Source organism: Molothrus ater, chromosome 2 (genome assembly GCF_012460135.2).
Source record: "Molothrus ater isolate BHLD 08-10-18 breed brown headed cowbird chromosome 2, BPBGC_Mater_1.1, whole genome shotgun sequence".
Taxonomy (NCBI): domain Eukaryota; kingdom Metazoa; phylum Chordata; class Aves; order Passeriformes; family Icteridae; genus Molothrus; species Molothrus ater.
Window position 1 is genome coordinate 30,588,548 of NC_050479.2, and position 27,753 is coordinate 30,616,300.

General features: G+C 44.3%; 3 protein-coding genes across 5 annotated transcripts in view; 1 reads left to right on the plus strand and 2 right to left on the minus strand.

The window, feature by feature from the left end:
• Nucleotides 1-11,803, plus strand: part of TBC1D8 (TBC1 domain family member 8) — a 49,169-nt gene extending 37,366 nt beyond the window's left edge. For both annotated transcript variants that reach the window (XM_036378977.2, XM_036378986.2), the window contains exons 12-20: nucleotides 3,670-3,955; nucleotides 4,439-4,568; nucleotides 4,846-4,944; nucleotides 5,448-5,516; nucleotides 6,814-7,054; nucleotides 8,604-8,669; nucleotides 9,271-9,360; nucleotides 9,521-9,621; nucleotides 10,844-11,803. In XM_036378977.2, the coding sequence (XP_036234870.1) occupies nucleotides 3,670-3,955; nucleotides 4,439-4,568; nucleotides 4,846-4,944; nucleotides 5,448-5,516; nucleotides 6,814-7,054; nucleotides 8,604-8,669; nucleotides 9,271-9,360; nucleotides 9,521-9,621; nucleotides 10,844-11,302 (1,541 nt within the window). In that variant the 3' untranslated portion in view covers nucleotides 11,303-11,803. The remainder of the gene's footprint in view (nucleotides 1-3,669; nucleotides 3,956-4,438; nucleotides 4,569-4,845; nucleotides 4,945-5,447; nucleotides 5,517-6,813; nucleotides 7,055-8,603; nucleotides 8,670-9,270; nucleotides 9,361-9,520; nucleotides 9,622-10,843) is intronic.
• A 535-nt stretch (nucleotides 11,804-12,338) lies between these two features.
• RPL31 (ribosomal protein L31) lies at nucleotides 12,339-17,252 on the minus strand. Its single transcript, XM_036378996.2, has 5 exons — nucleotides 17,197-17,252; nucleotides 16,484-16,600; nucleotides 14,934-15,059; nucleotides 12,873-12,985; nucleotides 12,339-12,404 (listed from the first exon to the last, which is right to left on the minus strand). Exons 2-5 carry the CDS (start codon nucleotides 16,588-16,590, stop codon nucleotides 12,373-12,375), a joined length of 378 nt encoding a protein of 125 aa, XP_036234889.1. The 5' UTR covers nucleotides 16,591-16,600; nucleotides 17,197-17,252; the 3' UTR covers nucleotides 12,339-12,372.
• Nucleotides 17,253-19,696: 2,444 nt separating this feature from the next.
• NPAS2 (neuronal PAS domain protein 2) overlaps nucleotides 19,697-27,753 on the minus strand; it is a 105,328-nt gene continuing 97,271 nt past the window's right edge. The window contains exons 17-21 of one of the 2 annotated variants that reach the window (XM_036385923.2): nucleotides 26,485-26,679; nucleotides 25,023-25,195; nucleotides 24,440-24,532; nucleotides 22,362-22,548; nucleotides 19,697-21,214 (exon numbers count right to left, since the gene is read on the minus strand). In XM_036385923.2, the coding sequence (XP_036241816.2) occupies nucleotides 21,023-21,214; nucleotides 22,362-22,548; nucleotides 24,440-24,532; nucleotides 25,023-25,195; nucleotides 26,485-26,679 (840 nt within the window). In that variant the 3' untranslated portion in view covers nucleotides 19,697-21,022. Of the gene's footprint in view, nucleotides 21,215-22,361; nucleotides 22,549-24,439; nucleotides 24,533-25,022; nucleotides 26,680-27,753 lie in introns of those variants that run through there. The other variant, XM_036385930.2, reaches the window with a different exon arrangement.

Below are 27,753 nucleotides of genomic sequence, written 5' to 3' on the forward strand. Positions count from 1 at the left end.
GCTGGAGCAATGCAGGCTTGCATCTACACTAGCCCTTTGTAATGAGAGCTGATACAAGTCCCTCTGCCATGCACTGTGTGTGCTGTATAGTGCTCCTGCATAGTGCCATTATTTTAAAGATCATTGTGCAGACTGCCTAATGCACCGAAAGAGGGGGGCTAAGCAGTACTTGTTCTTTGCAGTCACTTCCTTCCCTTACAGAAATGTTTGGTAGCTTTTCCCTTTTTATTGCTAACCTTAGTCTGTAGCTGCAGCATCTGCTGTTACACCCTTGCTGTGGCAAAGAGAGGGACCAGGGTCACGTGTGAGAAAGTGAGATAGGAGCCAGTCCCTGGCAGTAGTGGTTCTGGGAGCTAGAAATGGTCTGGGCACTCTTGTGCTGCCTGTGGAGTGGAAAGAGACACTTGAGAAGATTTCCAATCTTTTCCTTGAAGGATGGGGTTGTCATACCTCCCTCTAGACACTCTGTCACTGCTCAGTTTCTGTCTTGTCACAGAACTGGCAAGAAGGTAAGTTAAAGCTGAGTTATTCCAAAGTTTAGCTGGATGTTTAGCTGGATGTTTTGTGGTGCTTTGAATGCCATTGGTATTTTCTGGGCATTGTAACTGTCCCACTTGTCAGAATTTTTCTTCTTGTCTCCAGACATGACTTTAAACTCCTATTTTGATTACTGACTTCCATGTTTGTCTGTCTCCTTCCCTGATTAAAGGAGGGAAACACAGCTCTATCAGTACTCAAGCATTTCTAGATATCAGCAGTGTGCTTTGGATTACTCATAACTTTCTGATGCTTGCTGGGTTATTGTCCTTAAGTAGCATTCTCTGCTACTCACCTGAGTTGTCTCACCTGGCCAGCCATCCCTGCCTGGAGTTGTTCTTGATTTGTGCTTTGTATCTTGCCTGTCACTTGCCATGGCTGCAGCCTACATTGTGTACGTGCTGAAAGTTTTGGTTGTCCCGTCTCTCAGTTTTCTGGCCCTCTTTATCCCAAGGAAGAAATGCTGTGTCTCTCTACTGCCATAGCTCATACTTCACAGTGTGAAGAGCCAGGAATTCAGTTTGGAAGTTGCCCTGCTCTCCCTGGCTGAGTGGCACTGGTGCAGTTTTGCAGCATTGTTGCTTCACTGAGCACAATTTCTGCAGCTCTGCTTTACCCTAGAACTTAACGTGCCCAAATCGGTGCTACTGATCTTCTCCACCCTGCCCCTCCTCTGGTTCCTGTTGCTTGAGTTAGTGTTCTTGGCTCTGCATTTCAGTCGACCTTCTTTTTGATTTGCAACCAGCTCTTGTCTAAACTTTGTATTGTTTCTTCCTGCATAACACTTCCAAGACCAAACTTTTCCTCTTTGTGCACCCTGCCAATACTGTTTGTCCAAATGTTGATCTCTCAATAACTTTGGTGATCTCTGACCTTGCTACTCATCACTGTGCTTTTCCTCTGCAGTGTCAGCCTGTAATCTCTGCACTCCAAACAGCTACCAAATTAATGACCTTGGTTATAGCAGGCCTTCTTAGCTTCCTTTTGTCTCCGACCTTTTCTTTATAACTTCCAAAATCTTCTATTTATTTATATGTGTGTTTAGTTAGTTAGCTAGAATTTTTGCTTTCAAAACTTAGGCAATTCAGTCCTACTCAGCCTTCTTACTTTCATCTCCCTCCTTCAGCTTTGCCAGATCTGACACCTTTCATAAGCTTTTTCATTATTTCACTGCTTGCAAATGGGAAAAGCCTGCAGGCAGGGCTCCTTCTTCAGGAACTCCCTCTGTCCTTTTTCTCTCTGCAATGCATAGAGGAAATTATAGGCAGATGGGTGCAAGATAGAAACAAGTTGTATATGGGTCAAGAGTGGTGGCAAGGGTCAGGCATATCCTATTCTCAATTACCATGACTTTTTCATCCCCTGCATAAACCAGTAGGGCATCTTTACCCCACTTTACCTGTTAGACTGTTATCAACTTGACACTGTATTTCTAGAAACACTGAAAACTTTATTTCATTTCTCTGATTTGCCTTTTCAGTCCTGAGGATGCCATTTATCTTGCATCTAAGGTCATTATTTTTCAAATGCATGCCCTGGTATTTTCCTACCTCATTCTGGTCTCATGCTGTAATACAGATTCATTTGTTCAGATTTCATGAAAAATGAAAACATATGAAAAATAGACAGAAAAGTTCATTTTAATACAACTATTTGACTTTCATCTACAGTGGCAGCACTTTTTATAAGAAGGTCTGTGAAAGATCTGGGCAGTGTTGCATGTTCCTTTTAAAGCTCTGGTTTTGCTGTCTCTAAGTCTGGAATGATCTATTTATATATGTCTTGCCTATCTGTCTCTGGCTTCCTTCAAATACCTCTAAATCCAGCTCTGCTTTTTGGTTCTGTGTTAACTATGGCTATTAAATTGTTTGCATTAAGCTTATTAAAAAAACCCAAATAAAAATTGCCCTCTGTTGAGTAACTCCAGTCTGTTTTTCTCCTTTTCTTCAATCTTACAGGAGGCTTTTTCTTCAAAGCATCATGCTTGATGTGTTTCTCAAAAGCTTTTTGGATGTCCATGGGCTTTTATTTTTGATTTGTGGTGCTGTAATGTTTGTTCACTCACCAGCAGAAGCTCTTTTGGCCTGATGTGAAAGGTTCTAAGACAGAGAAATGTCATAGCTATTTTTTCTCCTATGATTTGGATGCAAAGCCAAAAGATGCTGGCTCTCTGCCACAAATTGTCCAGGTTATATTCTGCTTTTGAGCAACAGAAGTTTTGAGTGCTAGGGATATATATGTTTCAGCAATTAAAATTGTGTCCTAATATTAGCAGAATATGGACTGTAAGAAAGAAATGAAATAACTTGAAAAGAAAGACAAAATAATTGAAAAGCTAACTGTATTTTGTATTCAGGAATATTTTTAACTTGCAGTGTCTTTGGTCAAAGTCCTGATGTGGCAAATTTGGTTTGTAGACACAGTCTACTTCATTGAGAAGAAACTACATTCATTCTGTAACAGCTGCTGACAAAGCAAAACTGAACTAGTAGATAAACCAGGGCCCAGATCTGCTCCTTTGGAAAGACTGGTTGGGACAGTTAGGAAATCTTTTATCTGGGCATTGCAGAAATCTTTTGTTCTTTATGTGTAGATACATATGCTTGTAAGTATATATTTGTATGTGTGCATGTACTTTCCTGTAAATATTATTCTTCCTGCCTGGTGTGTGTAGGTTTACCTGGACTTCCATCCTACATTTTCTCAGTTAGAGCAAAACCTTTGCTGCCCACTTCCTTGAGTACATACATCAGAGAGGAATGTGTACTGTCTTATTTTTACTGCATACATCCCAAGTTGAGCAATAAATGCTTTAAGATTGCTTTTGCTAGCACTTAATTATTATGTGCTTTTGTAGCCAAGACCAACAGCTGCTGCTATTGCTATTTCATTGCACCCTAAAGGCACTTAGGAGAATTAACACACTTTTTGTAGAAAGTTGTACAGTAAGGTTTATGGACACAAGGGTTGGGCAGCAGGAGGATAATGGCATTTTTCATTGTAGATGTGTGTGTACTTGCCTGTTTAAATTTTAAGAAAGTCTTGCAGTTAACGGTTGACAGCAGTGATTAGCTTAAAAATAATTTTTTCCTGTGTCAGTCCTGACTAATGCTGTTCCTTTATAACTTGTAGGTGCTCAGGTAGACCAGTCAGTGTTTGAAGAGCTTATAAAAGAGCAACTTCCAGAGCTGGCTGAACATATGAAGGATCTGACAGCCCTAGCTTCCATCTCTCTTTCCTGGTTCCTTACCCTTTTCCTTAGCATCATGCCCCTGGAAAGTGCTGTGAATGTTGTGGACTGCTTCTTCTATGATGGCATCAAAGCCATTTTCCAGCTGGGCTTGGCCATACTGGAAGCCAATGCTGTGGAACTGTGTAACAGCAAGGATGATGGGCAGGCCCTGATGATCCTGAGCAGGTATGGCCACACAGGAGTGCTGCTTTCATCTCAGGCTCTTCTGCCCTACAACAAAGGCATTGCTCAGTAGGCACCAGGGCCCTTCTGTGTCACCCTGCTGCTGCTGCTGTCGCAGTGTCTGCCTTAAACAATGGCTTTGCATGTCGGACAAGATGTCCTGTGAAATTTCCTGGCACTCCGAGACCTGCATCGCCTGCGTCAGCGTGCAATATTTACTGCTGCTCTCCGTGCCTTCCCTGGACTGACAGGCTTCCTGCTCCAGACATCAAGGAGACAGAAGTTTTCTTCCTTGGGCAGCATTTAGTCATTTGGCTGGCTTACTGTTCCTCAGATGAGTAATCACAAAGGCATTTTTGAAAAGTCTAGCTTGCCCAAAACTCAATTTATTTCTAAATCCGAGCCATAAGACTTATTTGCCTATTTGAATTGAGAAGAGCACAGTGCACAGAGCACAGTGTGTTCTTATACATTTCCTCTCTTCAGGTTTTTAGAGCATGTCAAAAACGAGGAAAGCCCTCTGCCACCTATTGGTAATCACCATGCATTCTTCAGTGACGACCAGGAACCCTCTCCAGTGACTGAAATAGCAAACCTGATTCATGACTCCTATGAGGTAAAAGAATTCTTTGTACCTACTAGTCAGTTAAGTTAGAATTTTAAAGAAGGTTTGATTCACTTTAGATGCTTTGAAAGTTAATACACATCTTTGAAGACTCCATGACTGAAGTGCTCTCATGCACAAGACTAGGTGTAGTATGAGTACTTAGATTAATTAGAGACTATGTATGCTTTTTCTTCAAGGTCTCACTGCACTTTAAAAGTGTATTTCCAATTAATAGAGGTATCATAAAACACAACACAAATAATAAACTTCTGTTGCTCTCTTACAGAAATTTGGAGACCACTCTGTGGAACAGATAGAGCACATGCGCTACAAACACCGGATCCGTGTCCTGCAGAGCCACGAAGATACAACCAAGCAGAACGTGGTGAGCAGGATATTGCTCTGACTGAGGTAGCTCAGCATTGCCTCTGGAGACACACAGGTTTAGTTTTTAAAAAGGGGCCACCAAGTCTTGAAAAATCATTGCTGACTCTGCAAAAAGCTCTTTCCTGGGATGCTGATGGTTCTTCTTTGGCAGCCATGTGCATTATTGTAGTTTAGGGTGGCTTTAAAGTCCTGAACAGCTGCAGGACTGTCCAGCCCAGCACCTTATCTGTGACTGTGGCAGATGCCTGGGAAGAGGAGAGACAGCACCATGCGATGCCTCCCCAGCCTCCGTGGCCTGTAGCTTAGGGACTTCCTGTCTTTGTTTCTAATAGCCCTTGAGGGATTTCTCTTTTCATGGATCTGTCCAACTGGTGAATCTAAAGAAGGGGGAAACAGCACAAAGATTTTTTTAATAGTGGTTTTCAGCTGTTCCACCTAAGGACAGCTCGTGAGTCTGCCCATGTCAGTGATGTCACTAACATGATTTTCTTTCTTTTTAAGCTCCGAGTTGTCATCCCAGATGTTTCAATTCTTCCTGAAGATTTAGAGGAATTGTATGACTTGTTCAAGGTTGGTCTCCCTGAAAAGCAGGGGATGCACCTCATTGAGGCTTCTTTGGGCATAACTTCCAGCTGTTGCTTGGCAGTGCAGCACTGACCTTCCGTCCTCTGCCTGGGCTGTGCTCCCTGGGTGGGATCCTGCCATTTTGTCCTTTCTGTGGTTGTGCAGTTGTTAAAGAGGAACAGTAATGTACTGATTGTTCAGAGAACTGTTCCTGAGATCCTTTCTAACTTTCTGCTTGGAAATGGTCCCTGACAAGCTAGCTTCTGTTAACTTTCACATGCAGAATAAATTAAACATTATGTAGCTGTGCTCATTGGGAACTTGGCAGTGCTTTTAAATCCTGTTCTCTAAATGCTCTTTAAAGGCAGACTCTCTTCTCCATGGGGGGAAAGAATCCCAAACCCCACAACCTTGTGTCCTTGCCATTTGTTCCAAATTTTCTCACAGGTTTGTTTTTATTTTTTTTTTAACTAAAAGCAGTTTCATTTCCTTTCTGTCAAGTTGATGTTTGATAAAACACACAATTAAGTTGGAGACAGGGACATCTATGCTTGTACAACTGTACTTGATTTAGAGGTCCAAGCTGTAATTATTTCCCTTAATGGACCATTTCTTCTGTGTTCATAGCCATAAATACTGAGAATATGACTGTGGTGTGTTGTTAGTGTTACACAGCTTTGTCACCAAGAGCAGCTGTATCCTGCCTCCATTAGTGGTTGTAAGATGATGCTGCTGGGGCTTGTTCTTCAGTGCTTCCCTCCTGCTCCTCACTGCTGGTTTTGATCTTTGACTAGCTTCCCCTGATTTCATTTTCTGGTAGTGGTTCCTTTTTGTTATTTCCCTTGCTCTCCCAGGGACATCTTGCTTTGTTGAGACTCTTTGTTTTGCCTGTCCCTAACAGAAGACTAATGCTACAGTATCCAAATGGAGAGGTCTGAGAGAGAATAAACCAGCAGGTCAAGCCTACGCTTACTCCATATTTTTTACAGAGGTGACCCTCTGTATCTTTGGCTGCTAAGGAACATCCTGGGTCAAATGCAATTAAACAGAGTTTCAGTAGCCCACAGTGATTTTTTTTTTCAAGAATCTGCCCTGTCTCCCTTCATACTCATTAATTATCCACTGGAAATTGTGAGAGTGGCTGCCATGATGAAAGATTTGCTTTTTCACACAGGAATGATCTTGGTATCACTATGACATCTTGCAGAGCGAATTTTGAGCACGTTCCAGTGCAGTTTGGTGTGAATGCCTTTTTCTGCTGCCGTGCCCCACAACAACCTCTGTGTGTGTCCATCTCTCCTAGAGGGAACACCTGCTCAGGTGCTACTGGGCGGGCGGCAGCGCGGTGCCGGAGCGCCACGACCCCAGCCGGCCGTACGCCGAGCAGTACCGCATCGACGCCCAGCAGTTCGCCAGCCTGTACCGCCTGCTCTCGCCCTGGACCTGCGGGGAGCACACCGAGCTGCTGGCCCACAGGACCTTCCGCCTGCTGGACGACAACATGGACCAGCTCATCGAGTTCAAGGCGCTCGCCAGCTGCTTGGGTATCGGCCGGGCTGGGGGCAGAGCTGGGGGCGGCAAGGGGGAGACAGCAGAGGTGAAATGCCACGTAACTGGCACAGAGGATGGTTCCTAGGGCCTGTAATTGTTGTCATCTTACCGCAGGGGTTCCATTCTGCTGTCTCCTTATCGCTAAGGTTCCATACCTTCTTGGTGTTTCTCACAGGCAGCTCCTCAGAGCACTGAGTCTTTCTTCTTCACAAAGGAGCCAACTGACTCCAGTTCCCCTCTCACTCAGCCACCCACTCTTTTATAGCACTCTTCTTCTCATTGCTTACAGCTGTGGCCTGTTAAAGTCAGGCCTGTTCCTAATCTTTGCTAACTGGCCAGCTGCAACTCCTTAGGGGTAAGATTACTTTCTGCACTATCTTTTTCTTATATTCTATCCCCCTACATGTAATTACCTGTATCAGTGACCTTTACTAATTTTTTGTGTTTCAATCATCTGAAGTCAATTTGATTTAAAAGACAGCCTGAGAGTGTGATTGAATGTTGTATTAGAATATTTGATTTCTCAGACAATAGTAATTTTATTGAAAATCTTGTATGAGTGAAGAATTACACTTGGGTCTGCACAGAATGCTGGGAAATCCTCTCTACTGAGTTGTTACTCTGAGCATACCTCTGAAATCTCACTGTAGCTCTTTGAAACTGCTTCTTGGAGGCTTAACCTTACACAGCTGACTGCTGCCTGCCTTGCATGTTGGCAGTAAGCAGAACAAAAAAAATCTGGCCAGCAATCTGTGGGCTGTGCTAGGGTTGGTCTTGAGACCACCAGCTGTCCCAATAGGTAAAACTGCCTGTCCAAATCTGGCTGAAGAGAAGGTGGCAGATCTCAACTGATGTCTGACCTCAAGTGGAAAAAAATGAAATTCAAAGCTTCAGTAAAAATCAGTGATTTTGTATTCTTTGCACTTAGGATTTTTAGATTTTTTAATGTGAACACTAAGGCACCCTGTATTCTCTTTTTATTTGATTCTTAGAGGGATACAACTTTTAATTTAAAGTTCTCCACAGTATTTGAGTGCATTTGAAAGTTTAGAATCTAATTTTTACTGGTTATTGAAAATATGAATTATATTACATTTGAAATAGTTACTTCCTTTGGGCTTACCCTATAGAACAGCAGTAAGGGCTGAAGGGGAGAAATACTAAGAATATGTAAGAATATCGTACATATGAATATGTGTGATGTCCCCAACATTATGTCTCCCCCCTCTCACATTTCTGTAAACCTGTGGCAGCAAACAGCCTTTACTAGATTCCCTGCCACCCTCCTTGGTATTTTTAAATGATGTTGAAGCTCCATAGGGTGAGGTGCTCCCAGTCTGTTTCACAAGAACAAAGACCAAACGGATGGCTGTCACCTGCTGTTCCTCATTGACAGGCACAACCTGAAGTTATACACTGGCCATATGTTTATTGTCCATGTAAACAATTGTCCTTTGTGCACAGAGACATACCTGATTTATTTTAAACTGTGGAAGTAAATGCTCTGGTTCACTTCCTTTTTGCTCTTCATTTTCCTTGCAGATGTTATGTATAATGGAGAAATGAATGAAAAGATAAAGTTACTTTATAAGCTGCATATCCCACCAGGTAAGAAATCTGAAAGGAAATTAGTAACTCAGTTTCCCAAAAAAATCTCTTGCTTTTGGGAAAAAGCTGCTGAATGAAGAACCCCATCTTGCTTCCTTCCAGCTTGGAGCATACAGGATTTGTAGTTTCACTCACTGCATTTTACACATTACTCTATTAATTACAAATGGAACCTTTTTGGGTGAAATGTATAGATTACAATGTCAAAGCTCACACATCTGTTGCATTCAGAGATCTTTTGCAGGCAATTATATGGTTACTTACAGACAAAATACGAACTGAAATAACACTTTTGAGTGGCTTGTACTCCATGGACACTAGACATCTCCTTGTGTATCTTGATCCAGTTTTGATTAGGTGACAAAATTCTGTGGTAGTTCCTCTGTGCAAAGTTTTTAATTAAATGTGCAGTTCTTGGCAAGCTTCCAAGTGCAGCACCTGTCTTACAGGAACATTTTACAGTATGATTTAGTTTTGTTCCTTGAAAGCGTTTGCAAAACATCTTTGCACAATTACTTCACTTTCATCAAGTATGCAAATTTTAGAAAAATAACCGTTATGTCTAATTCAAAGGATTAAATTTGTCACATTTCTTGGATAGCTCTCACAGAAAATGAACGAGACAGCCAGTCACCATTAAAGAATCCTTTGCTGTCAACATCAAGACCACTGGTCATTGGAAAATCAAATGGTATGTCCAGAATGGCTCTCTCATGTGAGTGCATGAGATAACCAACTTTCCACTTGTGATCCCTACCATGTTATCTCTGCTCTCTGGGTTTACTTTGAAATGTAAATTTACTCCAGTGACTTGAAAATTCATTATCCTTTTTATGTCTGCTCCAAAAAAGGTGATGCAGTAGATTACCAAAAGCAATTGAAGCAGATGCTGAAGGATCTAGCCAAAGAAAAGGATACTAAAACTGAAAAAGAATTGCCAAAAATGAGCCAGGTATGTACCTTAGAGGCTGTACTGTTTTTAAAGAAGTGTACTCAAAATGAAATTACTGAATTCAACAGTTTGGCCCTCTCTCATGAAGTATAACTGCAGTACAACTGAACTTGGATTCAGTCCTTTAGGCATTGAGGATTGGGCTCCTCTGATTCAGGGAGCAGGTGCTTAAAAACCTTCACTTTCAAAAAACTACCTTCCTAATAGTTCCCTATGCTTAGACTGGCTGGTGAATAGAATTTCAGAGTCCCCTCACCTGCAGCAGAACATGCAAGCAAACAGGCTTATGCAGGCTGGAAAAAGGCGTCTTCCTAAGCCAAAGAATTCCCTAGAATGCACATTTTTATTGTTTTTCCATACCTCCTCTGCACCTAAGCAGTAACTTCTTAGTCCACCACACCTGGAACTTGCCCTGTCTTAGCCAAACACTGAGTAGAACTGCAGGAAGACAGCTGAAGGCTGTCACAGTCTTACCATCTGTTTCCTAATGCCAGTAGCTTTCTGTGTTGTTGGCATAAGGAAAGCTACTGGAGGGAAAAGGCCTCATGCTAATAAAACAAATGTACAGATGTGCAAAAAGAAAGATGGGACTGCCCCCAGAATCCCTTCTGTGCTTGTGTTGCCAAATGAAGTTTTAAATGGGTGGCATGTACCTACCATGGGCTCATGATCTCATCAAGGCATCATTTCCTGAGGGCTCACAACTCTCCTGACAGGATATATGGAGACATCCTCTGATAACCACCTGAAATGGGTGAGCAAGGCAGAGACAAAAGGAGCTGGGCAGGGAAGATCTCTGAATTGTTTTAGAAGAGCTGAGAAAGAGGGGAGAGAAACAGAAGGGAAGCTTGCCTACAGGCCTGTGGATGGCTACTTTGGTTGTAACCCACTCTGTGTAGCAGCCACCAACAGGGGATTTTCCCTTGCCTTGTCTCTCACTTGCCTGTGGATCATCTGGCAGGTCCTGATTTCCTTCATCAGGGCATCAAAATACTTCACTGCCCTCTTCCCTTTTTGATTTCAGCACAGGGTTTCCTAGCACCACTGGGGGCTGAAATCCTTTCTCTAACAGTTTTTTAAAAGCAGGCAGAAGTTATAAAAGAACATATAAACATACACAGCATTCCACCTGCCTTTGCACTCCCGTGCCCTGTCTGACTCCTGCAGTGATCCTCAGCGTCGCTGTTCAGGACTCTGATGCTGGTTTTTCATCCTTTGACAGAAGGAGTTCATTCAGTTCTGCAAAACGTTGTATAGCATGTTTCATGAAGATCCAGAGGAGAATGATTTGTATCAAGCCATTGCCACTGTGACCACACTGTTACTTCAGATTGGAGAAGTAGGACAGAGGAGCATCAGCCTGGGGAGCGGCTCAGACGAGTTCACCGAGGACTTGCAGCCCGAGGCCTCTGCTTCAGACCAGGATGCTGTTTTTACTGACACTGTGAAGAGCCCTCACAAAGACTCTCAACCTTCACCTGTGACTGAAGGGGACTGGACTGTCTCTTTTGAACATATTTTAGCCTCCCTCTTGACTGAACAATCATTAGTTAACTTCTTTGAAAAACCCTTAGAACTGAAACCAAAGCTTGAGAATGCAAAGCTAAACCAATACAGTCTCAGAACAAATGGAATGAGCTGCCAGTCACGGAGTGAACATGCAAAACCAAGCATGCAGTAGCAGCAATATATCAGAAATGAAATGCACTGAAATTATGCCAAAGGACATGCTGTAAAAGGCTTTCAGTTGGCAGTGGACTTCTGGTATCCAATTTGTTGGTCTGTGGTTTTCAGTTTAAGAGCTTTAAAAGCTAAAAGGGTGTGTAGGTTTGTTTTGTGCCATTGACTTATTATGTTCTTGTTCTGAATGTAAAAGGAAACATCTGTCTACAGTGTGAAGAACTGAAGCCCTCTTGTGCATTGGGAGAGCAGAGGCTGGCTCCAGTTGTCTTTCTTGTTTTAAGCAGGGGAAAACACTCCTCATCTGCTGTCCAGTTTGTTTCAGTTGCCTTTTTTTGCACTAATACTGAGAACTGTTTCAATGCTGGTAATTGAAACTATTTTAATATATTTGATTGTATTCCAATTTTTATGTCTTGCTGAAATGTTAAGTGTACATGGACTGTGCTTCTGATGTTGGTCTGTGAAAACATGCACTTTTCAATAAACCCTTTTTGTACAAGACTGGCATTGACAGTATTTACTGGTTTAGGGAAGCTAAGTGCCTTTAGTTCCCACTGCTTCCAACAAATACCCTGGGGTAGTATGATCACAATTATTTCACTAATCAAAACCCTGGTTTTATGTTGTACACAGAGCTGCTTTGGGAGAAACCTACTGAGTCTGCCTAAGAGGCCAGTGGGGCACATCATCCACACGAGATTACATACATGAAATATTGATCTAGCAGTTTTGGTTGAGTTTTTCTTGTTTTCTTTTTAAACAAACTGAACTTAACTTAAAATACCCGTGGTAAAGGCTCTTTAATACCCAGAACAAAACAAACCTAGCACAACTCTGCCACCCACAAAGAACATTTCAATCTCCTTATTCCATTCACATGTAATGGAAGACTAGTGTATCTTTAATTAAGACCATTACACCTTTATGTTCAAATTCAAAGAAAGCAAGATATTTTAAAGACTGGTACCTGTTCAACTCAATGCTTCACAGTTGAGAGCTTGAAAAGATTGGACAATAAAAAAACAACTGAAGAATATATTTTATATTTTTATTGTAATGGAAATCCATTTAATTTTCATCCACATTGACTGTCTGTAGACCTGCAAAACAAGACCACCACCTGTCATATATATTGAAGTCTTCCCAAGAGAGTACACCTACATTTTCAAGGGTAGTCTGCTGATCTACTTCTGGAAGAGCAAACTATATAGACAAGTATTTCTGCAAATGCTAAAACAAAAACTTAGTTGCATTTACAGAATTTATTTTTATCAGATGACAAGCAGAGAGGGCTTAACCTGTCTGGGTTTTAACATCAGAGGATGGGCTTAGTAACTGCCCTAGTGACTATGGCCTGTGTTTTTCAATCTCTCAAAATTTACATGATCATTTCACTCCTTTTTGATGTGGATCAGGGAGTCCTGTTCCCTACAGCAAAGCCAGGTTAAGCCCGTGGTTTGACTCTTGCAGCGTGCTTTTCATCTGAATTTTACACAGCAGGACGAGCTGTCCTGCTTTGCTGCTTGTTCGGAGACATGGCAGGGGAGAGATGCATGAACCTTCCTTACCTTTGAATGTTGTGACTGGTACATAGGTAACCAGGGTGTACAGCTTGTTGGGTGAATCCTCGTCCTCGTTGCGCTTTCTGGACAAACGCACACGGATACGGTAAGGAACATTCCTGAAATGAAGATGGCAGATTAATTTGCAGTGAAGTGTGTACTGAAACCCATGTATTCATATGGAAGTTCCTTCTCAGCATCATACCAAGAGCAAGATCTTGTACCTTAAGAGACTGTATTGTTTGCCTTAGAGGAGCTCTGTTTTGTTTGTTTTGCTTGGTTTTATTCAAGTTAGCAGGTAAGATTAAACTGAGCCTTGAGTAAGATAAATTCATAGTCCAGTAGGAGCATAAAGTCAGAAGTGCATCATCAGTCCACTACTGAGGAAATACACCTTGAAGATGATCATCAAGTGAACATGACCAGCAAGCAGCTGTTAGTAACAAGCATTTCTTACTACAATATAAAATAGTGAGGAAAAAGCCCAACAATCCACCATGAAAGCCCAAGACTTCTGTCAAAACTCAGAGTATTGCCTATCTTTATGCCAGAAGCTGTGGAAATTCTAGTGAGCATCAAGCCTGAACCAAGATCTTACTTAAGGGCACAAAACTGATCATCATTTCTTCCTCACAAAGCCCATGGAATCATTAACTAAATTGTTTAATGATTTTGTTCGTAATAGGCAAATCACAGCTTAGTGTCCTCACCTAATAATGCCCAAAACATGCTCTGAGGGGAGGCACAGAATTTTCTCTCCACAACATTTTCCACATAACCTGCCACACTGAACTCACGATTTTAGGAAAGTCCTGCTCAGAGTACTATGAGAAGGAACCTGCTCCTCCTCCCTGCTGCAAGAACAGCCTTTTCAAGAACATACTTATTACATCAGGTGGACATAGCACTTAAGACACAGCAACTGGCTTTGCTTTATTCCCTTCCTGTCAAAATCAAAAGCATTTTTCACTAATTTATGTAGATCACTGACTACCATACCAGCCAACATGGTGATTTTAGCCTCTGCTGATCCTTCCAGAGGAAGATACCTTACACTTTGCATACATTATGTATTCTAACTAGTAAAAACTACAGATTCACTCATGTGGTGACTCCTTGCTCCACAGACTGCACTTGCACCAGTCAATATGAGGGAGTCTTGGTTAGCAGCCTCACTACAAAGCTCTGGGGTTATGTATGCTGTCTCCTGGTTCCACTGTCACTCCCCATGAACTGGGCAGTTTAACGGGGAGGACACAGAACCCCTGCCTGTAAGTAACTCAGTCTCATCCTCTTTTCAAGGAATGGTTGGCCACATGATGCCAGGCAAAGTATTCTATGTATGTCATAGACCAGACTTAGGGATCTAACTCCCAGAAGACGTGGTTTAAACCCATGTGCATCTCAAAGAATCAATCCAGATCAGTTCACCTTTTATTACAGTTTAAGAGGTCCCACTCCCCACAGGAGTTCTACTGGACCACTTTACACATTTCGTATCAGCTGCCTTGGTAGCAGTGATTTAACAGAAGTTGCTGTTTTTGGTCCCCAAACTACTTACTTATTTGTACTTACAAAAAAAGATGAATGGTCCTGTTGAAAATACACTTCCTTTTGTGCAGCATTTGTTCAGCATGCTTCAAAACCTAATCCTGTTTAGCAACACTGCACAAATCCCACTCAGCCTGTGACTGTAGCTATCACTGAAAGGCCAGGTTTATAAAAACTATCTGCTGCAACAGGGATCAAGGTACTACAGTATTACAATACCCCAATCCTTTCTCTTCCCTGCCCTCAACCCCCAAACCTGCACTCCCTCTTTCCCTTGCTTTATTTTTATTGAAAGTAGAAGGAAATTCTTTCAATCCCAGATTTTACCAAAGCTTTGTTACAAATATGCCAGGACAGCTGACCAGAACACAGAGGTGACAGATTAGGTTGGTGTGTACACCACAAGAAGGAAGCATTTGCAAAGAAAACACAAATACTACAAGAAGCATACAATTTTTTCCTAATCCTTCATGTTGTTTTTTTCCTCAGCCAGTAAAGAAAATTGCAAAAACCCACCTTATTCCTTTAGCCCAGACTGCTTTGTTCAGTCGGGTATCAATGCGGACGTCAGGAGTACCCATCTCCTTCATGGCAAATTTCCGGATTTCCTTGAGGGCGCGTGGTGCTCGCTTCTTGAAGCCCCTGGGACAATCACAAAAGCCATTTCTTTAACTTCAGGACACTGTCAGCACTAGACACTTGTTGCATGTGCTCTCCCAACATAAAACCCCCAAAGCACTGTGCTTAACAGCAAACAGCTGCACCAGCCTGACCAGAGCTTCACCCTGGCAGGCAGATGCTAACTTTAATAGATCAGAGGTGTCACAGACACAGGTCTGAACAAAACCCGTATGATCAAAGCAGTGCAACAACAGTAACATAAACATAACCATGACAGAACTGTATCAGTATTGAAATAAACAGCAGAAGAACAAAACTGATGTTATTCTGAATATCAGCTTTTGCTGAACAGTACCTGATGGTTACCTTCTTTTACACTACCAGGACTGCACCAACACCACCATCAGAACTGTTTTTCTCCCCCAGTACAGCCTGTGCCATTCCTGTTATGGCCAGGTCCTGCAGGACTGGGCATCCACAGCAGAAATAAGAGCTGCAGCATGAGTGTTCTGCCATATTTATTACACCCACACTGTGACAGGGGCTGTGTCAGTAGTGCCTGAGGTCCCACAATCGGTTACATCCAGTTATATTATGTGCACACTGCTGTTGTTGATACTTTGTGCTAGAAATGGGAAGTGGATACTTGATCACAAGTGAGACAAGCACTAAATAAAAAGCATTTAACTCTAGCATATCATGCCCAAAAAGAAAGGTGGACAACAGGATCACCAGCATTAAAACAGAATGAAGTGCCAATCAACAGGCAAGGCCAGAACATGTTACTGCCAGAGCCCCACTGCCTCCCATTCCCAGCCACGGCTCTGCAATGCTCCACTGCCTTATTTCTCTCCTAGTCCAGGATAGCCACTGCACCAATTATTTGGAATTGGATGGTGTCTTCCATGTGCTTGCAGGCACACACACAGAATGCAAGGGCACTGCAGCTTCCTCTGAAGCACTTCTCCACTACAGCTTCATGAGCTTCAGCATCTGGTTAATCAAAAAGCTACTCTTACCTACACACAACAAATAACCTTTAACACGAACCATATCCCAGTTTACACCTCACACAATTCTGTGATAAACATTAAACCAATAATTTGACTACAGCAGTATTAAATTTCTGGAACTTTCTCAGTGGGCTAAAGTTTAGGCATTTTCTTGGGAAAGAATGACAACCTGTGCACAGAAGTAAACTGATCTAACTTTATCTTAAGTCCCAGAACACTCACAGTCACAGAAACAGGCTTATTCCTGAAAGCCACAAGTGAAGTCTGGGGCTGCACAGGTACAGAGCTTCTGCCTCACGACATAACAGAGGCACAAGGGACCACAAACACAACACTCTTAAGGACAGTCCTTCTCTGCTCTTTAAAACCTACCGAACTCATTTCCAAACGCCACTTCGCAGAAGGCAAATTTCACTGATAAAAAGAACTTACACGCCATGGATCCTCTTGTGAATGTTGATGGTGTATTCCCGAGTTACTACTTCGTTGATGGCAGAGCGCCCCTTCTTCTTCTCGCCGCCTTTCTTTGCGGGAGCCATCTCAGCGACGCTGAAAGGCACCGCGCACACATCAGACGCACATCTCGCACCTTCCCCGTTCCCTTCCCTCCCGCCGTCCCCAGCCCATTGCAAACCGCACAACTCCCACATTCACATTCAGAAACTTAAACCCAAGCTCCATTAACCCCCGGGGTCGCACCAGTCGCAGGCTTCACGCAGCAACTTCCCAGCACCACAGATGCTTTGCTTCCATCTCCCCGAGAAGAGCAGGAAGCACATCCGACACTCTTGGACCACCTCGCACTAACATCGGCCTCCTGGCCAGCCCCAAGCCCCCTCCCTCTGCAAGGCGACCCAGGAGCGCAGCTCAGCCCGTCCCGGGATGCACATGACGGGCCCAGACCGGCTCCTTCCCGGGGCAACAGCACGGGCCGTATCCCCGTCCCATGAGTCCCGCAGGCCGCCCGGGGAGGGCAGGAGAGAGGCCCCATTCTCGCCGAACGCGGACGCGCCGGGAGATCCCAGCCGGTGCCCCCCTTGCCGGGCCGCCCCCCGTGCCGGGCCGAGCCGCACTGGCGCCGCGCCGCGGGCTCTGCGGGGCGGATGGAGGCGGATTCGGCGGGAGCGGCCACGGCCCACACTCACCCTGCCCGGGCACCGGCCGGAAAGGAGCGCGCGGGGCACGCTGGGAAACAGGAGCGCTTCCGGGATGGGGCCGGGAAGCGACTGCGCCGGCGGCGGGAGGGGCTGGCCCGGGGGGCGGTGTCTGGGTGTGCCCGGGCCGGGGCTGTTCTCTGGGGCGGTGTCGGTGTGTGCCCGTACCGGGGCTGTTCTCTGGGGCGGTGTCTGGGTGTGCCCGTACCGGGGCTGTTCTCTGGTGTCGGGGTGTGCCCGGGCCGGGGCTGTTCTCTGGGGCGGTGTCGGTGTGTGCCCGGGCCGGGGCTGTTCTCTGGTGTCAGTGTGTGCCCGTACCGGGGCTGTTCTCTGGGGCGGTGTCGGTGTGTGCCCGTACTGGGGCTGTTCTCTGGTGTCAGGGTGTGCCCGTACCGGGGCTGTTCTCTGGGGCGGTGTCGGGGTGTGCCCGTACCGAGGGTGTTCTCTGGTGTCAGTGTGTGCCCGTACCGGGGCTGTTCTCTGGTGTCAGTGTGTGCCCGTACCGGGGCTGTTCTCTGGTGTCGGGGTGTGCCCGTACCGGAGGCGTTCGGTGCTCGTCCGCTTCCTCTGTAGGGTCTCTCCCTTTTCCTTGCAGTGGTGTGTGAGGAGCCCAGCTTGGCGCAGCGGTGCTTCCAGCGAGCATTGTGCCTCTTGCAGATCTGGAGCTCTTGCTCCCGAGACAGAACCGAGGCATCCCGGCGTGGGGCAGGAGCCTGATGTAACCACCCTGCCTGCCCGGAAAACCGACCTGACCTGAGGGGATTATGCTGGGACAAGCTGGGTTTTGCCTATAATGAACTAGAACAGCCCAGCTCTGTTAGGGGAACTGGCATTGCCTTGTGTCTGCAACAGAGAACAAGGACAATAACCTCAAACCGGAATGTGTGTATTGGGAAGAGCACAAAAAACTGTCTTGACGTAAATCTGCTCTTGTGAGCTGTCTGTATCCTTCCAAACAATGTACTAAACCAGCTCAGAAGAAGGCAACCCCATGCTATTTACAGCATCTCCCTGTTAACAGCTTACAGCGCCACTGGCTTTAGAAAGTTTAGTGTTTGCTCCAAGGCTGAGTTTGGTTTGGACATACCACTGGCAATTGGGAGAGATGTGGGTTTGTAATCCCTGAGAGTAGAACAAATTCTTAAAGGAATTTCCCCTCCCTGTGTCTCCTGTCATAGTAGTTGAGATCCATCAGCTGCTGCTTCCACAGGTATTTCCTCTGAGGTGCTCCTATTCCTTCATTACCTCTTCCTGCATGAGCTTTGAGCTTACAGGTTTGTCCACTCCTCTCCCAGGAGTGTCTGGGATTTATGAAGTCAGCCTCTAGCGTAGCCAACTGGCCTTTGCTTAGGTTTGTCTACATTAATGGAAGGAGAGAGGTTCCTTCAGACAATGAGGGAAACTTTCACATCTAGCTTTCCAATCTTCATCTGGTGGGGTCACTCTTGCTTCACTGAATGCAAGAATTTAAAGGGATGAGCAGGCTAATTCACCCTGGTACCTAAAGTTAGCAGTAAAAACGCTTTCTTAGAGACCCAGTACTTGATTCCCTCATCTTCTCTCAATGAAGGATGAAGGACTGAAATACACATGCACCCATCAGTGCTACCACCCAATCTTGCACTTGAAGCATCGGGATAATTTTGTCAATGAATTTTCTTTAGGAGATTTTTAGCTTTTTCAGAACTCAGGGCAAATAAGCTTTTTTCCTTTCCATGAAAGCTTACTTTCACAATTTCCAGCTCCTAGCCCAGTTATCTCTATTGTTCCTATATGGCATAGGAACCTGTGTGCCCTGCTGATGTGATCCTTGGTACATAAGGGAGGGAAGGCCATGTGTGCACTTTGCTGAACCTAATGCTGGCTCCAGTGGCTGCAAGCTGCCCTGAGGGCCATCCCCTTTCAGTCTTACTGAGGGGAATGAAGACATTCCTGCACTCAGTTACCCACCTCAATCTGTGCTGGAGCTTCTCCCTGTAGAGGGAAAGCTGCAGAGGGAAAGCAAGCCTGTACCTTGGCTGCTCCATCCTGTAGTCAATTTGAATTTAACACGAAAAGAAGCCTACACAAGGATGCTAAAGTGGAAGCCAGACTGTCTACAGGGCAAGTATTCCAGAAGAGATGTGCCCCAAAACTCAGGACAGCAGTGTCTTAATACACTGAAGCTGGACATGGGTCAAAGCCCTGGCCTATGCTGAATCAAACTGTTCTTTAAACCATCTGTTTTGTGCTAATATAAAACTCTTTGGTTGGAAGTACAAAGCTGCCTGAGGTCTTCAAAGGTGCTTAAAGTTTTAAAGGTGCTTAAAATGAGCTGTCTTCACTTGCAGCTAATAAAACTTCCTGAGCTTTCATTCTCAGTGTCTATGCCATGACAAAAACTACAAGGGAAAATACTTGGTATTGCTAACTGGGTGCCTGACACCATTCAAGTCTGTGGCTAAGATTAAAAGTCTAAAGTGAATCACATAGTTCAACAGTCACAGGAAAATGTGTGCAAGTCCTGCAATAAAGCCTTTTGGCTATTTTATTTTATTCTACAAATAAAGACAACTGTCCATCATTAAATGGAAAAAAAATAATAGTTTGAGTTGTATATAGCATGAAACAGTAGTTCCCTTCACAAAAACATTTCTAATTCATTAGTTTATTACAAAATACCCACTCACAAAAAAACACAAGCACAATCTTTATACTTGTGAAATGAGTTGATATTTCATATACAAAATAATTTCCACATAATTCCATATAATTTTATTTTATATAGAAATAGGTCATTATTACAACAGCTGTACAATACACTACTTTTTATTTAATAATTACATAAAATCTTTCTTAGAAACATATCAACGGAAAACATACAAAAAAAGCGAAAAGTGCATTTTCTTTTTTTTTTTCCTCCAAAGGAAAATTTAATCCCAAATGTTATAATGAAAGAGATATGTAATAGTCTGCAGCATCCCAAGTCAGTGGGCCAAAACACAGTGCATATTTCTCAGAGACTTGGAGTGGGTGAGTTTAGGTTGAAGAAGGATTCATGTTGTACTACCGGAGAATTGCATGATTGTGCTTACAATTTGAGTTCTCCTTTGCAATCACAATTCATGTAGGAAACAGTCCAGTGTGGGTTGTGGGTTTGTTTTTTTTTGGTTGGTTTGTTTTTAGTAATGAAGAACAGTTAGGGTAAGCTGCATAATACTTTTCAGATTCTAAATCAAGGGTTATGAGCTGTAGACCATCTTCACCAATGGCTGGGCTTTTTCCTCCATTGGATGTGCTAATTTGGCCACAAGAATAAAGAAACAAACTTCTCTTTACAGAAAGTGCCTAGTTTTCTCATCTGTGCAGTTGTGCAAAATAATAACAATAATCATAATAAAAATAATCTCTTGTTCTCTCCTCGATAGACCTTTGATGCAGTGCTTTTCATACACAAAAGAAGAACTGAAACAGTGAAGGCCAAGTACCTCATGAGTCTGTTGGCAGTCTTTTGGAATTGCCAGATGGCTTCCAGAGTGACATGCCGGGACTGACCGCCTCTTCCCGTGCTCCCAGCGGTGATGGAGGCTGCACAGGATAGTGCTCCTTGTGATTTTGCTCTGTCAGTACATCCTGTGCTCACGACACAGCGCAAACGGAAGCCAGCGTGCTGGGAATGCGCTGTCCGTGGCAGTCTGCACTCTGGGCGTACTTCTGTCATAGAGCTTGGAAAGAAATGCTTGTGCAAAAGCCAGAACAGTAAGTACAAAGTCATTCTCTTCTGCCCCATGTGCCCATTGGTTAAAGCTAATCGTGCATTGATTGTGCTGGTGGGACTCTATCGCAGTGGCTGTGGTAAATTTGATGATTCTGATAAACTATTCCTTCTTCTTGATGTTAGCTGTTGCTGTTGTTGCTGCTGCTGCTGCTGCTGTGTTTGATGATACCCCATATTTCCTTGCTGTGGTGAGTAAGATGGCAGGAGCAAAGAATCGGGTTGTTCATTGTGCAAAGAACTTGGTGTTTGCACCTACAGATAAAATAAAATTTATCATGGTGTTTGATTCTTTCATGCGTTAATGCTCTTTGTCCTCAGGTTACAGGATACTTAGAAATACTATTGGTTTGCTGGCTTCTATTTCTGGAGCTGTTTGGCATGAGGTTAGCTTAACTAATGCTAGAAGGAATGGACATAAATTGCAACAAAGAACATTGAAGTGGTTTTCTCACAGTAATGCACTGCCTGGGATGTGCAGGTTATCCTGAAAAGCCTGTTTGGGAACCGCGTGGGTGAACATGTCAGAAATGACACGGATGGATGGAATAAATGAAACAGCATTTTCTAATGCGTCTCATGCTGTCCCTTCTAGCCCTTCCTTTTCCTGAGCTTACAGTTGGGTGTGACCTTGCAGTGTTGAAGCTGATGTGAATTTTGCAGATGCTTTATTTGAAACAGTATCTGCCAGATTTTTTTCATTAATTCTCAGGCTATGATAAGGATTTCATTTCAATAACAAGAGTTTAATAATTTGAGGTTGGTTATACTCTTTCAGTGATGCCAGTGGATATGTGACCAGGTTTCAAAGACTCAGTCCAGCTCCTGTTGAACTAATACAGACACACCTCATTTCCCCCCTTTACTTTAGTATGTGTTGAATTAGGTCAAAAATAAGTATTTTTACATATTCAAATCACCTGGTTCTTCCAGGCAACGTGCTCCACTTTATCTTCTTTGCCTTGTGGAGTTGAGAAAATATGTTAGTTTCCTGAAGGGATCCAGATATCTGATCCAGATCTATTTTATGTTGATGCCGGTAATTAAAAATCATCTTTTGACTTGTAAACTAAGCAAATTTTATACTGAATAAAGAGAACAGAACAAATCCTAAGGCATTGATTTTCTCCAGCTGGAAATAAACTTTAAATATATCCAAGATAATCTGATTATGCTTTAAATGTACAGAATTAGTAATTTCCTTTTAAATATTCTGATTGTTCCCACTGCTTCCTTGCTGTACTAGTACCGGCCACTGTAGCAGTGCGTCACACGTCAGAATCTCTTAAATGGACATTTCTGCCAGGATCAGGCTCCAGCAGAAAGCTGGGGCCCCATTTGCACAGCCCACTCACCTTCTTACTCTGTGTGCACACTTTACACATCATCCTCTTTGTCCTACCTGCAGGTAGCGTTGTTGCTGATGCTGTTGGTGCTGGAGTTGCATAGGTGGCAAAGAGGATGGCTGGGAAGGTGGGGTAGTGGTGAACCCTTGGTTTAACACTGCTTGTCCCATCAGTACAATTGGAGAGCTGCTGCTGGAAGTCTGCACTTCCAAACTTTGAAACATTTGTTGGGTTTGAGAATACCTATGGAAGAAAGAAGCAAAACAATCAAGAACAAAGTGTTGGAAACAAAGATCTTCTCTTAAAAGGGGGATGGCAATCCCTAGTCTTCCTAAATCATAGAATCACAGCATGCTGACCTTAAAGACTGTCTAGTGCCAACCCACCTCCCATGGGCAGGGACAACTTCCACTAGACCAGGTTTCTCAGAGCCCCATCCACCAATCTGGCTTTAAACACTTACAGGCATAGGGAACCCACCACTTCTCTGGGCAACCTGTTTCAGTGCCTCACCACCCTCACAGTAAAGAATTTCTTCCTAATATCTAATCCAAACCTGCCCTCTTTCAGTTTAAATTCACTACCTTTTGTCCTATTCCAATATGCTCTTGTAAAAAGTCCCTCCCTTTCTCTCTTGTAGCCTCTTTTAGATAGTGGAAGGCTGCTGTAAGGTCTCCCCATGCCTTCTCTTCTTCAGCCTAAACCCCCCAGATAATTCCCAATAAATGATTCCAGTGCATGGGACCTGCTAATAAGAACAACAGCACTACTGGCAGCATTGCTTTCCCTTACTCTGTGCATGAGCTGGGCTTGGAGGGAAGAATACATCTCACCTCAAAATCCAGATCACATTTTAGATTCATTAAGGATTCTAGTTTATGCACATCTTGTCTTCAGCCACAGCATTCACATCCCCGGCTCATTAAACCAAATGGCCTTTGATTCTGTTTTAATATGCTGAGCCCTGAACTGCAGCAAGAAAGAAGAAATGCACCTCCTGTCCTGCTGCCTGTGCTCCCCTGTGGGGGTGGTGATCTCCTGCAGACACAAGGCTAGGGTTGATTACTTCCTAAGCTGCTCATACACATATTGCCACACAGCAGCAGTTCCCATCACCATGAGCCCCGCTCTAGGAACAGAAGAAACCTCTAGAAACCCTCTGGAACGAGGGATGTGACAGAACCAAAATACTCATCTCTTCTTGCCATTCTGCTTTTGCAAAGCAAAACTTAAATTTGTGTTGTTTTGTGGAAGTCTGTGGGCAAAACCACAATGGAACTATTGCCAACCCAGCCTAATTCTGTTTCTCCTGTAAAGGGTGATGAGATCATAGTGTGGCTTGTGTTCACTCAACAGCTGTTCAACATTAGGGTTTAGTTAGAAATGCTACAGTCTGAGTACTTGTATGAGGATGTGAGCTCCTATAAAGGGGTTCCATGAGTCAAGTCTACATGAACTGGGAGATGCATCTTTGCAAATAAGGCCTCTTTTATTCAGAGGCTTAAAAGCAGAGCTACAATATTTACATTTGACAAATTATCTCAAGATAATTTTAAACAACAATAATGATGTTTAAAAAAAAAACAACTACTGAATACCTACATTCCTGAGGTAACATTAGAAGAGTACTGTTTTGTAAAAACAATTATTTTTAAAGGAATGATGTGCAAACAGTTGCTTATTATTTTATCAGCTCACAATTAAGTATAGTGACAAAAAACAGCTTAAAAAAGGGTATCTTTTGACCAGTGTGTTCTGCCTCCTTCATCTAAGTTTTGAGGAGATGAAACAACTGAGGTGATGCTTTCTATTTTCACCAATCATTTAACTGAGCCAATGCTGACTTTCTCACATTTACCTTTGGTGGGTCAGAAGTTCTAGTGCTGAAGCAGGCAGCATGTGAGGGACAAAAATTCCCCCAGCCATGGCTTGTTAAAATGCCGCTGGCACTTTGTGTTTCTCTCTGTCACTCTTCCTGATATGACCAGGCAGGATAAGGCTGACCCAGATGCTGGAAGGCAGGCTCAGCACAGTAACACATTCCCAATATTTATAACTACTTCATCATCTTACAAAAGAAGGCTACTTCCCCTCAAAAGCAACTTTGATGTTTTATCTTCGACAAGGCACGTACTTGGCCTGGGATCCCACCATGCTGTGGTCTGAAGGGTGTCTTGCATTACAGGACCCAGGCATCATGGGCTGAATAGGCTGGCTAAGCAACAATCTGGCACATGAGGGAAAAAAAAAAGACATTGCTGGAAGAGATGGACCATACAAATCCCACAGTGTGCAAAGAGAAGCAGCATTTTCACAGGCACCAGGCTGAGTGTGAGGAGGTCTGACCCAGCTGCTGGCTGTGGCAGGCGCGTCCTGGGCCCTGCGAGGCGGAGGCTGGGGCAGCGCCTGCCCTCTGGGGCGATCCGGGTGCCAGACATACACCTCATAAATCACTTTTTACCATTATTATCTGCCAGGGCATGGATGCTTGAATAATATTTTACAACTTCGATTTAATTCACCTTGTGGTCTTCAAAACCAGCAGCAAGGTATCAGTTTTCATAACGTTATTGGTTGACACAGCTACAGTTTGGGAGTTTTAATCCACCCGTGCATTCCTGCAGTCCCAAGAGCTGGAGTGCACCGCGCCCGCTGTTCCCGCCGGGCAGGGCTGTAAGCCCAGCCCTCAGCCCTCCGAGTGCGGAGCCCGCCCGTACCTGAGCTGCTGGTCGTGGCTGCAGCCGGCGGGCGCGGGGGTGCCGCCGCGGGACAGGCCGCCAGGGGGCGCCGCGGGGCCGCCGCCGCCTGAGGCGAACGGCGCGGGCGCGGGGCGGGGCGGGGCGCGGCCGCCGCCCGGCGCCAGCTCCGCGCTCCGCGCCGCCTTCGGGCCCTGCAAGAGAAGCGGAGAGAGCGGGGAGACAGCCCGGCTGCGGCACCAGTGCCTGGCGGTGCCGCCAGCCGGCTCCTGCCACCGTACGCGAAACGACTGTCATGGCCACGGCTGCCCCGGGCCCGCTTCTGCCGACCGGCAAACCTAAACGACCCCCCCCAGTTAAGGCAGGAGCGAAGTTAAGTGTGAGGAGCTGCCGCCGAGCCCCATGATAGGAAGAGATCAAAGAAAAAAAAGTGTTGTTTTTCCTCCCGCCACCCCCATTTCACAGAATGACTGAACAGGTCGGGTTGGAAAGGACCACAGTGGGACAATCTGGTCAGGCCTCCCTCATCCAGCAGGGCCATCCCAGAGCACAGGCACAGGATCGTGTCCACAGGTACAGGATCGTGTCCAGACGGGTGTTGAGAATCTCCAGTGAGGGAGACTCCACACCCTCTCGGGCCAACCCGTTCCAGTGCATGGTCACTCGCACAGTGACAAAGAAGTTCTTCCTTATATTCTGGTGGAACTTTCTGGGCATCAGTTTCTGCCCCTTGCCCTGTATTTGTTATACACTCTCTACTTTAATAGAGTCATTATAACACAGGTATGAAGGAGGTGAAATGCTACAGCTGTGGGCTCAGAAGACAATAATGGAAATATGCTTGCCACGCAATCGGGAAGCAGAGGAGCTCAGTTTTCTGTGAAGGGAGGTACAACAGGTGGGTGGAAGAGCAAACACTGGAAATGTTGAGAAACCAGCAGTATGAACAAAAAGCCAAACCTAATAGCTTTCACAGATATCAGTTACTGCTCAGGCTGAACTTTATTTTGCTCTGCAGGAACCTGTTAACGTTCACAGCCTGAGGGTCTCAAAAGAATCTCAATGTATTCTGTGTGCCACCACAGCAGACAGGCTTTGTTGCATTGGTGGTGTCCGACTGGGCTCAGGGAGCAAGTATTCTGAGAGGTCTCACTATTTCAAGTTTCCAGTGTGATCAGTCAGGTTTCTTTCAGGACCACCTGAAGACCAGTAAGTCACTGACACATTTTGCATGCCCCCCTGTTCCAATTTCAAGCTGAAACAGCTGCTCAAGTAACCCCCCTGGCTGAGATTTTAGAAAAAGGCTTTAAGGTAAGGCAAATGCTGTAGGGAAACCCTTTTTATAGGCTGCCCTTTTACAGAAGCATAAGAAAGGGAAGGCAAAGGCATAGTTACAGGACTGACATGATTTTACTCGCTTGCTTAAGAACAGCTCAGTGTCTCCTTTCCATCTAAATGCTTCTCTGTTCAAAGAAATGATTACCTGGCTCGATATCACACTTGCTTCTCTCAGTGACTGCTGGTTGGTTGTTTGTGAAGATGTGATTTGTCCTTGAAGTTGAGAACTGGGGACAAGCTGCTGCTGAGAAAGGGTCCCTGACCTCTGCTGTAGCTGTTGTGGGTCCAGCTGCTGAGTATTGCTAAAGCTCAGGGACACTGTTGGCTGCTGTAAGATCATCTGGAAAAGAAGAAGGGAGGATTTATTTACATAGCCCAGATGTTTTGAATAATGAATGTGACAGAAGTAAATCCAAAGGTATATTCTAAAATAAGGTTACCACATTTCTGGAATCACAACACATTTACTGTTAGTTGGAAATCACCTGTCATTCCTGCATTAACAGCTCTACTGTCTCTAGTTTCTTGGTTTCTTGTTCTGCAAGTGCACCCATTACTTGTGAAATGTGTCTACAAGGTGCAAGTCCTTCTCCATGGGGCAGGCACAACCCTCTTAAGAGTATTTCCCAGTACATTCACTGTGTTCTGGGGCATCCTGACCAAAGAGAAGAGAGTAACTCCATGTCTTTTCAGTCCTTTCAACAAAATCCACCTGCCTTTCAGACAGAACTATCTTTGAATTTGTCTCTGGAAATTCGACACTTTACACCCAGCTGAGTTGTCAAATGTTTTTAATGAGGCCACAGTCAGGCCAGAGCTCTCCAAGCTGAATGGCCGTGTCCTTATCATTGACAGGATGTGTAAACAGACAGTCACTGTCATTTATCTGATTTCCCATCAGGTAACTGTCACCTGGTGTTCTTCCTAACTGTGCCATGCATTCGACTTGTGTAAAAGAGCTAGCAGCTCCTCTCTTAGTGTTTCTGTAATGTCCTCTCTACTTTTGCATTTCAAGATGAAGCTTTCTTCTTTAAAAGTTACAGGACTTGGGAATTTTTGCTCTTCTAGGGGCTATTTCTTTTATTACAGCTGTAAAGAGGGAAAACTAATCTTTTAAAACAACGCATTATTAATGCCACAGGCTCTTTTTGCAGTATTTCAGACCTAGCCTTTCTGCTACCAAGGGCTGTATGGAGATACATATCCCACACTGTTGACGTAATTTTTGGATCTGATTCTGATTCCACACCACTGCTACATGTATGGAACTTCATTAATTTAAGTGGAGCTACTTAATTTTTAAATGAAATCAGAATCACAATTGTTCTCTTCATTATTCATCCATCAGTCTCATGCCTAGCAGTACATCTGAGGTATGCCCAGTAATTAGTACACCTTTGTGCAGCTTATTGCT

Excerpts from the sequence above, each read along its gene's own strand:
- RPL31 (XM_036378996.2), bottom strand. The coding sequence starts at position 16,590 with ATGGCTCCCGCAAAGAAAGGCGGCGAGAAGAAGAAGGGGCGCTCTGCC. Across the intron at positions 12,986-14,933 it reads GTCTGGGCTAAAGGAATAAG|GAATGTTCCTTACCGTATCC; the intron begins GTGGGTTTTTGC and ends TCTTCATTTCAG. Across the intron at positions 12,405-12,872 it reads ACCAGTCACAACATTCAAAG|GTCTACAGACAGTCAATGTG; the intron begins GTAAGGAAGGTT and ends CTTGTTTTGCAG.